This window comes from Lolium perenne, chromosome 3, assembly GCF_019359855.2.
Source record: "Lolium perenne isolate Kyuss_39 chromosome 3, Kyuss_2.0, whole genome shotgun sequence".
Classification (NCBI taxonomy): domain Eukaryota; kingdom Viridiplantae; phylum Streptophyta; class Magnoliopsida; order Poales; family Poaceae; genus Lolium; species Lolium perenne.
The window spans coordinates 171,834,372-171,846,954 of NC_067246.2; the positions used below are offsets into that span (position 1 = coordinate 171,834,372).

Sequence of the window (12,583 nt, forward strand, 5' to 3'; positions counted from 1 at the left end):
GGAGAGTTTGACGGGGTCGGTTTTAGCCGGAATCAAGCACTCGTCCTGAGGGACGATCGGAAAGTTTCTGGCGTAAAGAACACGCCCCACATCGATGGATTCGTCGTAGCTTCCCATGGCGGAACCCTCCCGGTTCCGGCCTCTAGACGCCGCTGGCCCCACGGTGGGCACCAACTGTCGTTGCCTATTCGACGGTACCTTGGAGGAGGGATCCTGACGAGGGGAGAAGAAGTAGAGGCCATAAGGCGGAGAGTCCTCGGGACGGTGGTACGCGAGTTACCCAGCTTCGGAACACCTGCACGATGACAGGGCCTATTGCTGCTTGTCTGGAATTATCTGGGCGCTTTCGCGTTGTTACAATGAGTTGTGGTTGTGCTTCTAGGGCTCCCGGGATCCGGCTTATAAAGGTGCTCGGATCTAGGGTTTACACGGAGAGTCCTAGCTGGAATACAAGATGCCTATCTACGGAATATTACATTGCCATGCATGTCAAGGATCCACCTTTCCTTATGCGCCGTATTGGATCCGGATACTTCATGGGCCTTCACGGATCCGACTATACTCATAGGTCGGTTGAGATCCGGCTCCTGTTTCCTGGGTTGGACTTCATCAATCTTGATCTACAGCAATTGGGCCGCCCGATGGGCCACATGCCACCATCACCGTCTGTGGGCCTCCCGGGCTTGCCGAATCTAGGCCATGCCGTTGATATACCCATAAAGTATAACCACAACAAAGCCAATTCCCCGAGAGTACGATATAAACCGTCGAGTCACCCTTGCGTGAAAATACGTTTGCTACAACACTCTGCACTTGGAGTCCCAACTAATTGGTACACACAGATTGTTGCCATCAGCGTGCTCCAGCAACATTTTGCCATTGTTCGGTACCCTGCTCTCACCTGGTCGGATTCTCAGATGTAGGATGTGATGAACGCTTGTGTGATCATGCACAACATGATCATTGAGAGTGAGCAGGACGCACGTGTGGATGATGACCAACCATTTGATTTTCAGGGACCTCTTGCTCAAATTGAGCAGGTACTGGCCTAGTTTACCACTTTTCTCCAGAATTAGTCGCGCCCCTCCTCCTCACCAGCATCGAGCGCGTGGTCTACCTTCTCCCACACGTTGGTGACGACCGTGGTGAGGGAGTTGTGGCGTGCCATCGCGAGGTGGCGTGCCTCCCGAGTGGCATCGTCCTCCTCATCATCTCTGCTCGAGTCGAGCTCGATCGGCAGGAGCGAAGGGAGCCCGCACGCCACCGAAATCTGAACCCGCGCCGGTGCAGACGACGGCCCCGCCTCACCGTTATCCGTGCTCGGGGGGAGTTCGTACCACGCGGGGAGCACGGGTTGAGGCATGAGAGTGCACCGCGCCGGCGTTCTTGCTCGGAGATGTGCATGGCATGCTCAGCGAGCGTCTCCCACGCGTGTGTCGCCTACTCGGAGTCGCTGCCGCGCGGCGGATTAGTGCGGCTGCCACGCGCCGAATTGTGTCCGGCCATCAAGGGAGTAGGTAGACGGGGGGGGGGGGGGGGGGGGCCCCGGCCTGCGGCGGCGATTGGGTTTTCACGGGCGGTGGCGCCAGGAATTGGAGAAGGTGTGGCGGCGGCGGGAGAAGGAAGAGGAGGTAATGGATGGGGCGTGCCGCATCCAACCCCTCACTCCCGCTTATATACGGTATTCGTGGGCACATTTCACGATGCATATGTGTTTGCAGCATCTGTTCGGGCCACTTTATAGGTTAAAATCGAAAAGATGGGATGAGGAGATGCTCTAATCAACTATCATAGCCGCAAAACAATCGAAAGCTTCTGCAGGATCCGTTGTACTCCCCTGTGAGTCGCGCACATAGTTTAAGAAAATACTTTGATCCTCGTTTTGATTAATAAAATATAAAATATATGTCATGAGAATTATATCATTGAAATATATATTTGAATATGAATCTAATGGTATATATTTTTTAGACCTATAATTTATATTTGGATAACGAAATTAATAGTCAAGTTTATCTTAAGGGATTGCCTAGGTATCAGGCGACTGAGAAAATGCTACATCTCAGTCGAGGTCCCAATACCATTGCCTCTTTTGTTTTAGCATACGCACCAGTACGTACGGTCAGCCAGCAGGCTTTGACCTATGTGTGGACTGTGTAGCCTTTGTTACGTATGAGAGTTATGCGAGAAAAAACGATGGAATGTAAGTTTCTAGTTGCACTTTATTAGAATAATACGAAAATTTGTTGGAGTTGCATATTTTCTGCGAAAAGTGCAATTTGTATGAAAAATTGGAGACCAATTGCACAATTCTAGAGGAAAAGTGCAACTAGTATTAAAAACCGGTTGGAGTTGCACATTTTTAGTGAAAAGTGTAACTCGTATCAAACACCGATTGATAGTTGCACATTTCATGAGAAAAATGCAACTTATATCGACCACCGGTTGCTAGTTGCATATTTTTTTAAGAAAAGTGTAACTCATACTAAAATTGGTGGCAGTTGCACATTTTTTGAGAAAAGCACAACTCATGTCGGAGTTGCTAGTTGCATATTTCATGTTAAAAGTGCAACTTGTATCGAAAATCGATTGCTAGTTGCAAATTTCTTAAGAAAAAGTACAGTTCGTATTAAAAATCGAACAGAGTTGCACATTTCTTGAGAAAATGTGCAACTCGTGTTAAAGCTCAAACGGAATTGCACGTTTCTGAAGAAAAGTGCAATTCGTGTTAAAAATTGGACGGAGTTGCATATTTTTGAGAAAAAATGCATCTCAAGTTAAAGCTCAAACGGAGTTGCCCATTTCTGGAGAAAAGTGAAACTCGTGTCGAAACTTTGTTGCTAGTTGCACATAATCTAGTCGCTCATGTCAAAACGATTGTAGTTACAAATATGTTAGGGAAACTCAAGTTGTTTTAGAAACCTGTAATTACACATCTCACGAGAATATTGCAACCATAAAAAAATATACCGGAAAATAAATAAAAAAGAAAGATGGCAGAATGGGAAAAAATAAAATCGATGTTTTAAAAAAGAAAGAAAATAAACAAAGTTTCTGTTGTAATTCTATATACGCACTGTATTGGCTAGTGGCATATTGAGTCTTCTCTCCCACTGGTCTTAAGCTACTGGAAGGATCCACGCTAAGGGAAAGTCATTTCTAGCGGTTCCGGTTCCTACCGGAGTCCCGCGAGCCAATTATATGCTGCCAGCTGACCCAGTATGAGTTTACCTAGTCCGTGTATCCCTGCGTATTGATTCATTTTCTGAATTTCCGCTGCATGTAGGTCCCACCCATGTGGCTCTGATGTCTTTGCATGCGCGCTCTCTCTCTTTCCTTATTGCAGCGACTCCACCACAGCTAGCTTCTAAACCCATATTAGAGTGATATCTATCATTGGTTTATCGTTATGAACTATATTTTTGTTGGATTTACACAAAAAATAATACGGAGTAGTAAATTTTCTAGAAATTTAGAAGTTCGTAATATTTCAAGTATAGGTTCAGTAATATTTGGGAATCAAAGAGATATGGCTTATATCTCTTATATTACTGGAAAAGGGATCATACCAGACTAGTATTTTGTGAGCTCCTCAAATCAAACAAAAGGATATTTTAAGTATGGGTTCAGTAATATCTTGATATCAAATTAATATGACTAGTATTATGTACATTCGCTGAAAAAGATTTAGATTGTATAGTTCTTCAATAACATTTAAAATATCACATCTCGGTTTGAAATAATTTCACAAATATAACTAAAATATCTTAGACACTTGCACAATTTCCTAGTTTTCATGGAAACTATATTTATCATTCACACATATTCTATTTATCTTTTTTTGTTGTTTTCAAATTAGATTTAGTTTGATTTTGATTTAAAAAAATATGTTTGTGAGCTAATTCCAATAAAACCAAGAAGATATGTTTCAAGTAATGGATTCAGTACCATTTTTTTAGCAAAGAGATATGATATATATTACATACACTACTGAAAACTAGGTCATACCAAATAAGAGCCAATTATGTTTCAGAAACGAAATTTCTATCACAGATGCACGTATTAACCTCCATCAAAATGATTTATCAATATGGGATTTCTTTCTTTTTGATTTTGACAAGGATTTCTCAATCGGGGCATTACAAATTAGAATCAGAAATAAAATCTAGAATAGGGAATTGGATGTAGTAGTAGATTTAACACGAAATTTCAGAGTAAAATGCACATAGAACCACCAAAAGTAGGCACAACAGAAATCCATGCGCAGGCTCGCAGTAAGCCACAAATCCATGTGGAAGGAAAAATTACAAGCAAGGGAAAATAAAAGGATGAGAGGGCTCCGACAACAAACAAGCAAGACGAGTAGATCTCGGCTGAGAGGGAGAGAACTCCATGTATCAGGTCTTGGACGGCGGACCTAGACTGGATCCGAGCCACCGCGTCCGTTCTGGACTCGCAGCCTCGCCGGAGTTCTGGTCGCTGGCCTGCCCTCGCCGCCGTCCCGGATGCCCTCTCGCCCGTCGCCACCTCTGTCGCAGCGCCGCAGTTGCCTCTTGGCCGGAACGGCGGCGCCCTCTCGGCCTCTCGCCGTCCAAACTCGAGCACTTCGTTCACCGGCCAAACCGCTGCAGGGCCGCCGCTTTTCTAGATCGAGATGCAGGGAAAAGATATAAATGAGGAAGAGAGAGACCTCGCAAAAAAAAAATGAGGAAGAGAGAGAGCACGGACGGGTGGCCTGTGCGTGTTGAAGGAAGCGCCACGGACGAGTACGTAGACGATAAATGATGTTTCCAACTTTCCATCAGTCAATACCAATAAAGAACTGCATATACCTTTAAAGTTTGCCCGAATCTCCAGGCAGAATCGCAAGGTGAATTTCACACCGGTAGGAACCGGTTCCGCCAGAAAATCCGCGTTCGCCACGCTAACCACTGTCGTCTCTGGTTCAAATCACAGCGCAGCGCACTTTTTTTTTTCTTTCTCCTGCCCAGCACCATGAATCTCCACGAAAATCTTACGGCCCTTAGGTCGACTGAGATTTAAGAAGTTCTCAGTCGCCTGATGACTATCAAATCCGTAGAATTATTACCTGAGTGAATTTTCTTGGGTGAGCTGGGCCTTCTTTGTTAGACGAATCCGGAAAATATTCAGGGTTGTTCAACAACTCTGTCCTTCAGGCTGGAAATTTCTTGTTCAGATCATTCCTTGCCCCGCCACGGGTAACAAAGAACACAACTGGCGATGCTTTCTCTCCGTTTTGATTCATAGCATGGCTACTGGTACTTGCAAGGTAACCATAATATAATTGCATTTGCCATATTAGCGAATTCAGTGCATTTTTATAGACTTACAACAAAGCTCATAATTTTTAGATTGCTCAAAACATTCAGGTCTGTTGAACAGCTCTGTTCAGCCGACTGGAAATTCCTCGCAGGATAATTGCTTTGTTTCGGCTGAGTGAGAATCACAGTTTTCGAGGCATGAGAGTTCAGATGTGCAACAGTTGATGCAAGACTCTTTTGTGATAACTATTGCTCCAATCAATAATAAGTGTTGTGGTTTTAGTTCAAGTTTGACATAAAACCAGACACTTATTAAGGAGGAAGTAGCTCATTTCTGACAGCTATAGTAGCTGTGCACTCTTAAATAGATATGGAAACTTTTGCAAGACAAGCGTAAAGGAAAGAGATGGATGTTACAGCAAAACAAAGGCGTTGCTGCTCTCCTTCAATCCCTGGATGTTAAAATCACACTGTTCCATCTGAGCAAGAAATCAATCAGTATCAAAAGACAATGGATGATTAAATATAGCAGTACAGAATATGAACTCGGGCGACACAGAAATAGCTGCAGTTGTATTCGTCATATATGGAATTACGAGCTACACATCTGATCACAAACTATCACAAGCATGTACAGCACTCACAGGAAATCACCTTTCTACTAGGGTATATTTACATTAGAAGTCAGGCACAACGAAGGTGATTTTGTGTGGTGGAATAGCAGAAATAATGGGCATCATTCTTATTCATCTAAGGTTCATTCAAGCGCTACTAACCTTGTGTGAACAGGAAGGAAATTTGGTATGGTACAATAGCTGACATACTAAGTTGCTTCATCTATGATTTAAGCACTAAAACCCATGTGTGTGGCACTCCAGCGGTTGGTTGGGATGCTCGTGCAAGCCTGAGCAGTAACCTTTGCCATCACTTCAGGGAGGATGCCGGCATTGCAGATGTTTGCAAAGGAACGCATGTGCTTCATTCCATACTGTGCCAACGAGCCACACTGTGATTCGAAAGCACGCACCTGAACAAAAGGAAGAAGCATATTAGTTCCGAACGAAATTATTCATATTCCTGACTGCATCGCATGCCACATAGACAATGACCACTAACAATATCAAGGTACAACAGAAGATGCAGATAAATGACCAAATAAAGTCAAAAAGAGACTTACCGTAGACTTCAGACAACTCCAGTCATCAACAAGAGGCTCACCAGCTGCACGAACAGTCTTTAGAACCATTGGACCATCTGAAGAACCAAACAGAAGGTTTCCAATCAGCTCAACACTGTTGTCTATGTGAGATCTATGACCCATCATTTCAAGCAATTCCTTCCGGGCATCATTTTTCTCAGGGGCGCTCTCGGCCAATTTCCGGTACTACATGCAAGATAAAAGAAACCAATTAGTTAGTTTATCCTTCAGGCTTATCCATAATTCATTCGTGTGGACAATGCTTGGCAATGATCAACGGATCTTGCGAAAACAAATCAGCATCAAGGATTTCTCATGATCTAAGCACAAACCTTCTGCCAGAAGTAAACAAGATCAGCATCCCTCTGATTAACAGCTCTTGAGAGTGATGGAAGTGAGTTATCTTCAACAAACGAAGTATTGTCGTTAGCAGGATTTGACCCGATGTACAAGAACAGATGTTCAGCATTCAGGTCCAAAGAACCATATTGCATCACATGGGAACCATAGCCGTATGAGTCCTCTGGCGCCGCCGCTCTTTTCTTGACCTGCTCAACCATTAAGTTATGTTAGGCAAGAACTTCTGCAAGGTTAAGCTAAAATGAATTGAAGTGTGAAGGACTTACCAAATCATACTGCTGCTTGAGAGATTCAGTTCTTAGGTTGTGGACATCGCTGTCAACATTGAAAGTTTCAAGCTATTAGAGCACAACCAAAATGGCCAAGAAACACAGCGTAAAACAAATTTCAAAACAAATGACCCAAGTGTGTTGAACTCTGGCATGGTGTGAACTGCAACAATTAGTACCATGACAGACGGCAGGAGAATATCTGACATTTTGTTCCTATTTCATAAGAATATGGTTTCATGCAACAGCTACAGTATGCTACAACATGGAGCCTTAACAACGAAAGAAACCCGTCTATGGCCATCAGGTTTGCCTTGCAATCCTTGTTTGTTGGCTCCAGGCTCCAAGTCGGCCCAGTTAAATGCATGGTATCCAGGCAGCAATGGTGCACACGCTGTTGGGTGTTTGCAAGCTTGCAGCTATAATACGCAGGGTGCCTTTGTGTGCGCGTGTGTACAAGGTTTGCTCCAGCTTAAAGAGTTGACTGAGCTGGGTCACACATCTAAATGGTAGATTTATATTGTGTAATTGAGGGGCTGCGCGAAACACCAAAGTCAGAACATGCTTTTAAAATGCCCAGTTAAAACTACAGCACATGCTATGCACATAGCATAATTGTTGGCCATGCATGTGCAACTAAAAGTAAGCAACACATGTATATCACCCTTGTTCCGAAAACAGATGCTATCACCTGTGTGTTAGTTAAATCAATATCTTACTTAAATCAAGAAGTATAGCAGATAGTGCCGTACTAGTTGGTTAATCATATAGAAATAACACATGTGCAGTACCCGAAAGTACTAACTGACGTGAGTGCCAGATGTGTGTTCAAACTTAACGTATCAGAACATGATTTGACCATGTGAAAAATAAATGTGCTAAAGCACAGCAAGACAAACCGACAGGGATGAGAAATGAAGTACCTGTCTTCCATCCAAGCAATGCTGTACAAGTCGCCCAAGCAGGTGTCATATTCCGGAGGAGGGCTCGGGTACTCGCCGGGGCAGTACGTCCCCCAACTGCTCTCCTCTGCGTTAGACGCAGTGGTTGCATAGATGCCAATGTCATTAGGCAGAAGCCCCTCAAAGATGCTCCCGGATTCACAAGCTTCAAGGTAAAACACCTGCAAAATAAGAGAACTATATACTTTGAGCAATTGGTTAAAGCAGGAGCGCAAAGCAAAAATAACCAATGAATTGATCAGGTACCAGGCTTTTGTAAGTTCCAGTAGCGTGCTTCTTCTTCAGGACATCTACGAGATCATCACCGTAAAGGTATGGATAGGTAGGCATCCCTGAAAATTTTACAAAAAAAAAACATGGGATATTAATGATAACTAAATTGTACACAACTAATTTGTATGCATGCATATAAAACATCTATTCTGGATGGTTTCAGAAATTAAAAGTCTAGGATAAAGGCAATAAAAGACATGAAGTGCAAGAATGGTTGGTTCTGAATACTGACCAAGAACCCCAGGACCCCCATGGTCACTGTAAAAAACGAAAATGTGATCATTGGGGCCACTGTCGACGACTTTGCCACTCCCACCAGTCACAGCAGTTTTGTTACCGAGCAGGACAGCAAGGAAATTCTTGACATTAACCTCTTTCCCAGTGTAGTCCTGCAGTGGGAATAGAGAAATTAAGTCAAACATGTGGACAATTATGGATAGGAAAGCATTACATTAGTTGATTCATTTCATTAAGATGTTGACAAATTTTTCTTGCGGGGCATTAACATTATCCTATAGAAACTTGGCACACTTATTGTTAAGTTGTTATGTGGCTGCTAGGGTTTGGGAGGGAGAGAGAGGGCTGCGAGGGCGCGAGAAGGCCGGCCGGGGGCCTTTTGCCCACGGCCGGGCAAGAGGGAAGGGATTTCCTTCTTAATTCTTGCTTGATTAGATTGATACATCTCCTCTCCATATATAGAGAGGTTTACTTGACTCCCAAGCAAGGCTTACTTGACCCCTAAGCAAACCATAAGACTAACGGGCTCAGGCCCATGACGTACTCTAACACTACACCCCACCTGGACATGCAGCTCGTCCTCGAGCTGCAACCGAAACAAACCATGACTCGACGCAACACAACCCTAACACCTAAATACGAGCCTTTTACATCTCGGCTTGTTTTATTACTCTCAACCTGAAATAGACTGGAACGCTTTATTGTTGACCCTTGAACATAAAGTGGACACCATCCGCCCGTCGGACGTGCACCTGTACAACCACCTGGATCACATGGAAACCAGCGGGACAAAAGGAGCCCGCGAGGCGGCCGGCGGCGGAATGCAGTAGTGCTACGCGGTGCGCTCCTGTCGGTGACACCATGCCTTCTCCCTGCCGGATGACTGTCGATGGCGCAGACTTGGAGGTCGCTGCCCGCGGGAAAAACAGCATGTCCGCCGTTCGTGGGGGAAACCGCATGCCCAAGATCCCCAACGCAACGGACGAGATCGAGGTCCGTCGCGCAACGAAGCGCAACTTGGAGGAGCTGCAGCTGCAGATCACGCATCTCCCGCACACGCCGACGCACTAGGAGGCCGCGCGCAGCAGCCTGCAGCCTCACCGCCGCTGACACGTGGCGGATAGCGATCCATGCCGGAAGCGGTGACGGCGACGGAGGAAAACGGACCTCGCGAAAGGGCATCCCGGGAGGTGTCGATGTAGAGCCCGGGGTCAAGGTCGCTCCCACACCGCCGAAAGGCAGGGACGGTGTCGGTGGCGGCAGCCGCCGCTGTTGCGGTGTTGGTGGCGACGGCAGCAGCTGCTGCTGTTGCAGCTGCCCACCGAACGGCAGGGATAGCGTCGGTGAGGACAGCAGCTGCAGGGGCGGCGTTGGTGGCGGCGGCAGCTGCTGTTGCTGCTGCAGCGTCCCGGTGGGGAAGAAGGCGGCTGGCTGCTGGAGAAGAGGGACCCCCGGCGCCGAGGTAGGGCCTGGCCCGGAGATAGTGGACAGCGGCAGCGGGGACTGCAGCAGCCTGACGTCGGGTGGCGGCGACGACAGCAGCAACATCGGCTGCAGCGGCCCGGCGATCGCGGTGGAGGCCGCCTGGTGCGTCGGTTGCCACGGCAGCAGCGCCACCGGCGGTGGCCCGTAGGGGCCAGCCAAGTAGAGGTGGATCTCCTGGACCGCGGTGGCGAGATCGTGGAGGGCTGCGGTGATCTCCGCCGGGGAGAGAACGGCGGGGACGTCGGAGTGCAGCGGCGGTGGGTGAGAAGAACTCGGTGGAGGGCTGGACATGATCGAACCCGGGAAAGCTGATACCAAATGTTATGTGGCTGCTAGGGTTTGGGAGGGAGAGAGAGGGCTGCGAGGGCGCGAGAAGGCCGGCCGGGGGCCTTTTGCCCACGGCCGGGCAAGAGGGAAGGGATTTCCTTCTTAATTCTTGCTTGATTAGATTGATACATCTCCTCTCCATATATAGAGAGGTTTACTTGACTCCCAAGCAAGGCTTACTTGACCCCTAAGCAAACCATAAGACTAACGGGCTCAGGCCCATGACGTACTCTAACATAAGTAGTCCCAAATCTGGTGGAGGTGGACCGGTGCTGCTTTTCCTATTCAGAAATCAGAACCAATTGGAAAATAGCATAAAGGCTGAGAAAAAATTAGGGATTCTGTCATTTTCAACGAGGTAAAAACTGATATTGTAATTTCGTTGTGTAATTTCGACAAAACATCATTTCACATTTTTCTACAACCACCAAAGAGTTTGTAACAACTACTCTATCAATAACTAGTGTAAATAAGTTGCTTGCAGTAATAAACACATTGATTACCTTTGGGACCCCAGCATAGACATCTCCACCTTGTGGGTGGTTGATGATGACACCCGGCCTGGGATTCTCCCGATGGTGCGCAATATCGTCATACATGAAGACAATGATGTTCTCGTCCTTGAGACCGCCCTTCTTCATGATCTGGTAGGCGTGGCAGATATCCGCCTGCAAATTTCGGCTCCCAAATTAAACAAGGCACTGCATAGTCGCCATTAACCCCTTCCCAGTTTCACCAGTATAGCAGTAGTGTGTAATAGCAAAAGGACAAGAAAAATACTGCTGAAATCGTGCTCACAGAGACATCCAAGCCAGTAGGTAGCAACAATAAAACAATTTTGGTTGAGTAGTGCAATTAATTAGAATTACTACGTGCGTAGACAAGGAATCGTGCTTATTAGGATCAGGACTACAATAGCTTCCATAGGAGCAATATAATAAACTGGTCAGTGGCTGGAACTCACAACTACCAGCAGGCCCCAAAATTCAGTCAATCTGATATGTAGTACGACCTTCAAATGTTTTTTTCCCAGTTGATACGCTAAATGAGCTGCACACGAAACCGTTATTTTTCGCCTCACTGCGCTACGGCAACGCGCCAGTATCATATTATTAACTGGGTTGGCCAAATCATTGTTCAACTGTGGTATGATTATTAGTGGCCATATCAACCACACAAAAAAACAGTAGAGACGGATTCCGTGAACGCGCAGCAACACGGAACGGAAAATATCCTTTTCATTCTGTTCGCACGGGGAGGGTAGCACGCAAGGAATTAACCGACAGACTGGAGCGGGAAATTCGAGAGGATCGCGGGCAAAAACGAACGGCCTGAACGGTACGGCGACGGAATCATGAGGACGCGCGCGCACCTGGTGGCGGTAGTTGTAGTAGCCGTTGGAGCCGGCGATGAGGACGGCCCACCTCGTGCCGACGGAGTCGTCCTCCTCGTGCCCCGCCGCACGCTGCGACGGGAGGCGGATGGTCTGGTCCAGCAGCGGGGCCCGGGCGTGCGCGACGGCCAGGACGAGCGCGGAGAGCAGCAGCGCGAGCGGGAGGAGGCGGAAGGACGCCATCGCCATGGCCGGCGTTGGGGGGTTTGGGATTCCGTGAGAGGAGGAAGGAGGAGGAGGGGTTTAATTTGGGTTGAGGGAAGGGAAAGCCCGCAACGTCTGCTTTTATTATGCGCCGGCGCCGCAGGAGATATTTTCTTAATGAACAATTCTCTATGTGACTGGCAGGTGGGGCCTCTGCACCCTGGCGGGACCCGGTCGTAAGTAAGTAGGTTTTTTCCCCTTTTTTTTTATCAGAAAAGAGGCAAGTGGTTTCTCGAGTGAAGATTACACGAACGCCTTGCAAAAGTAGCCGATGTTATTTTCACCGATAGCTATCTTCTGAGCATAGATAAACAACCAAGTAAAAAAATGTTCTAGATTCACTACGTTGCATCTAAATACACCATCGACGTGTCCTGATACGAGTATTATGGATTTGCTGTTGGGCTAATTTTGAATTGAAGAGTCGCTATGAGCGGAAGAAAAAGAAAGGGTCGTCCAATATGGTAGCGGCGCGTAGGACTAGGACCCGCGGGTGTGTAGTTAGCGTGAGCTGTGCTCCTTCCCTAGCTCAACGAATCCTTTGATTTTGCCTCCAATGAACTCCCTAGATTTCTTGTCCAGTCCTGTGCGCT

At 46.7% G+C, this 12,583-nt stretch overlaps 1 protein-coding gene across 1 annotated transcript; it reads right to left on the reverse strand.

The window, feature by feature from the left end:
* Positions 1-5,844: 5,844 nt before the first annotated feature.
* Positions 5,845-12,054, reverse strand: LOC127342633 (vacuolar-processing enzyme gamma-isozyme). Its single transcript, XM_051368620.2, has 9 exons — positions 11,766-12,054; positions 10,897-11,061; positions 8,577-8,733; positions 8,318-8,403; positions 8,033-8,232; positions 7,107-7,155; positions 6,813-7,028; positions 6,460-6,666; positions 5,845-6,309 (listed from the first exon to the last, which is right to left on the reverse strand). Exons 1-9 carry the CDS (start codon positions 11,973-11,975, stop codon positions 6,127-6,129), a joined length of 1,473 nt encoding a protein of 490 aa, XP_051224580.1. The 5' UTR covers positions 11,976-12,054; the 3' UTR covers positions 5,845-6,126.
* Positions 12,055-12,583: the final 529 nt, after the last annotated feature.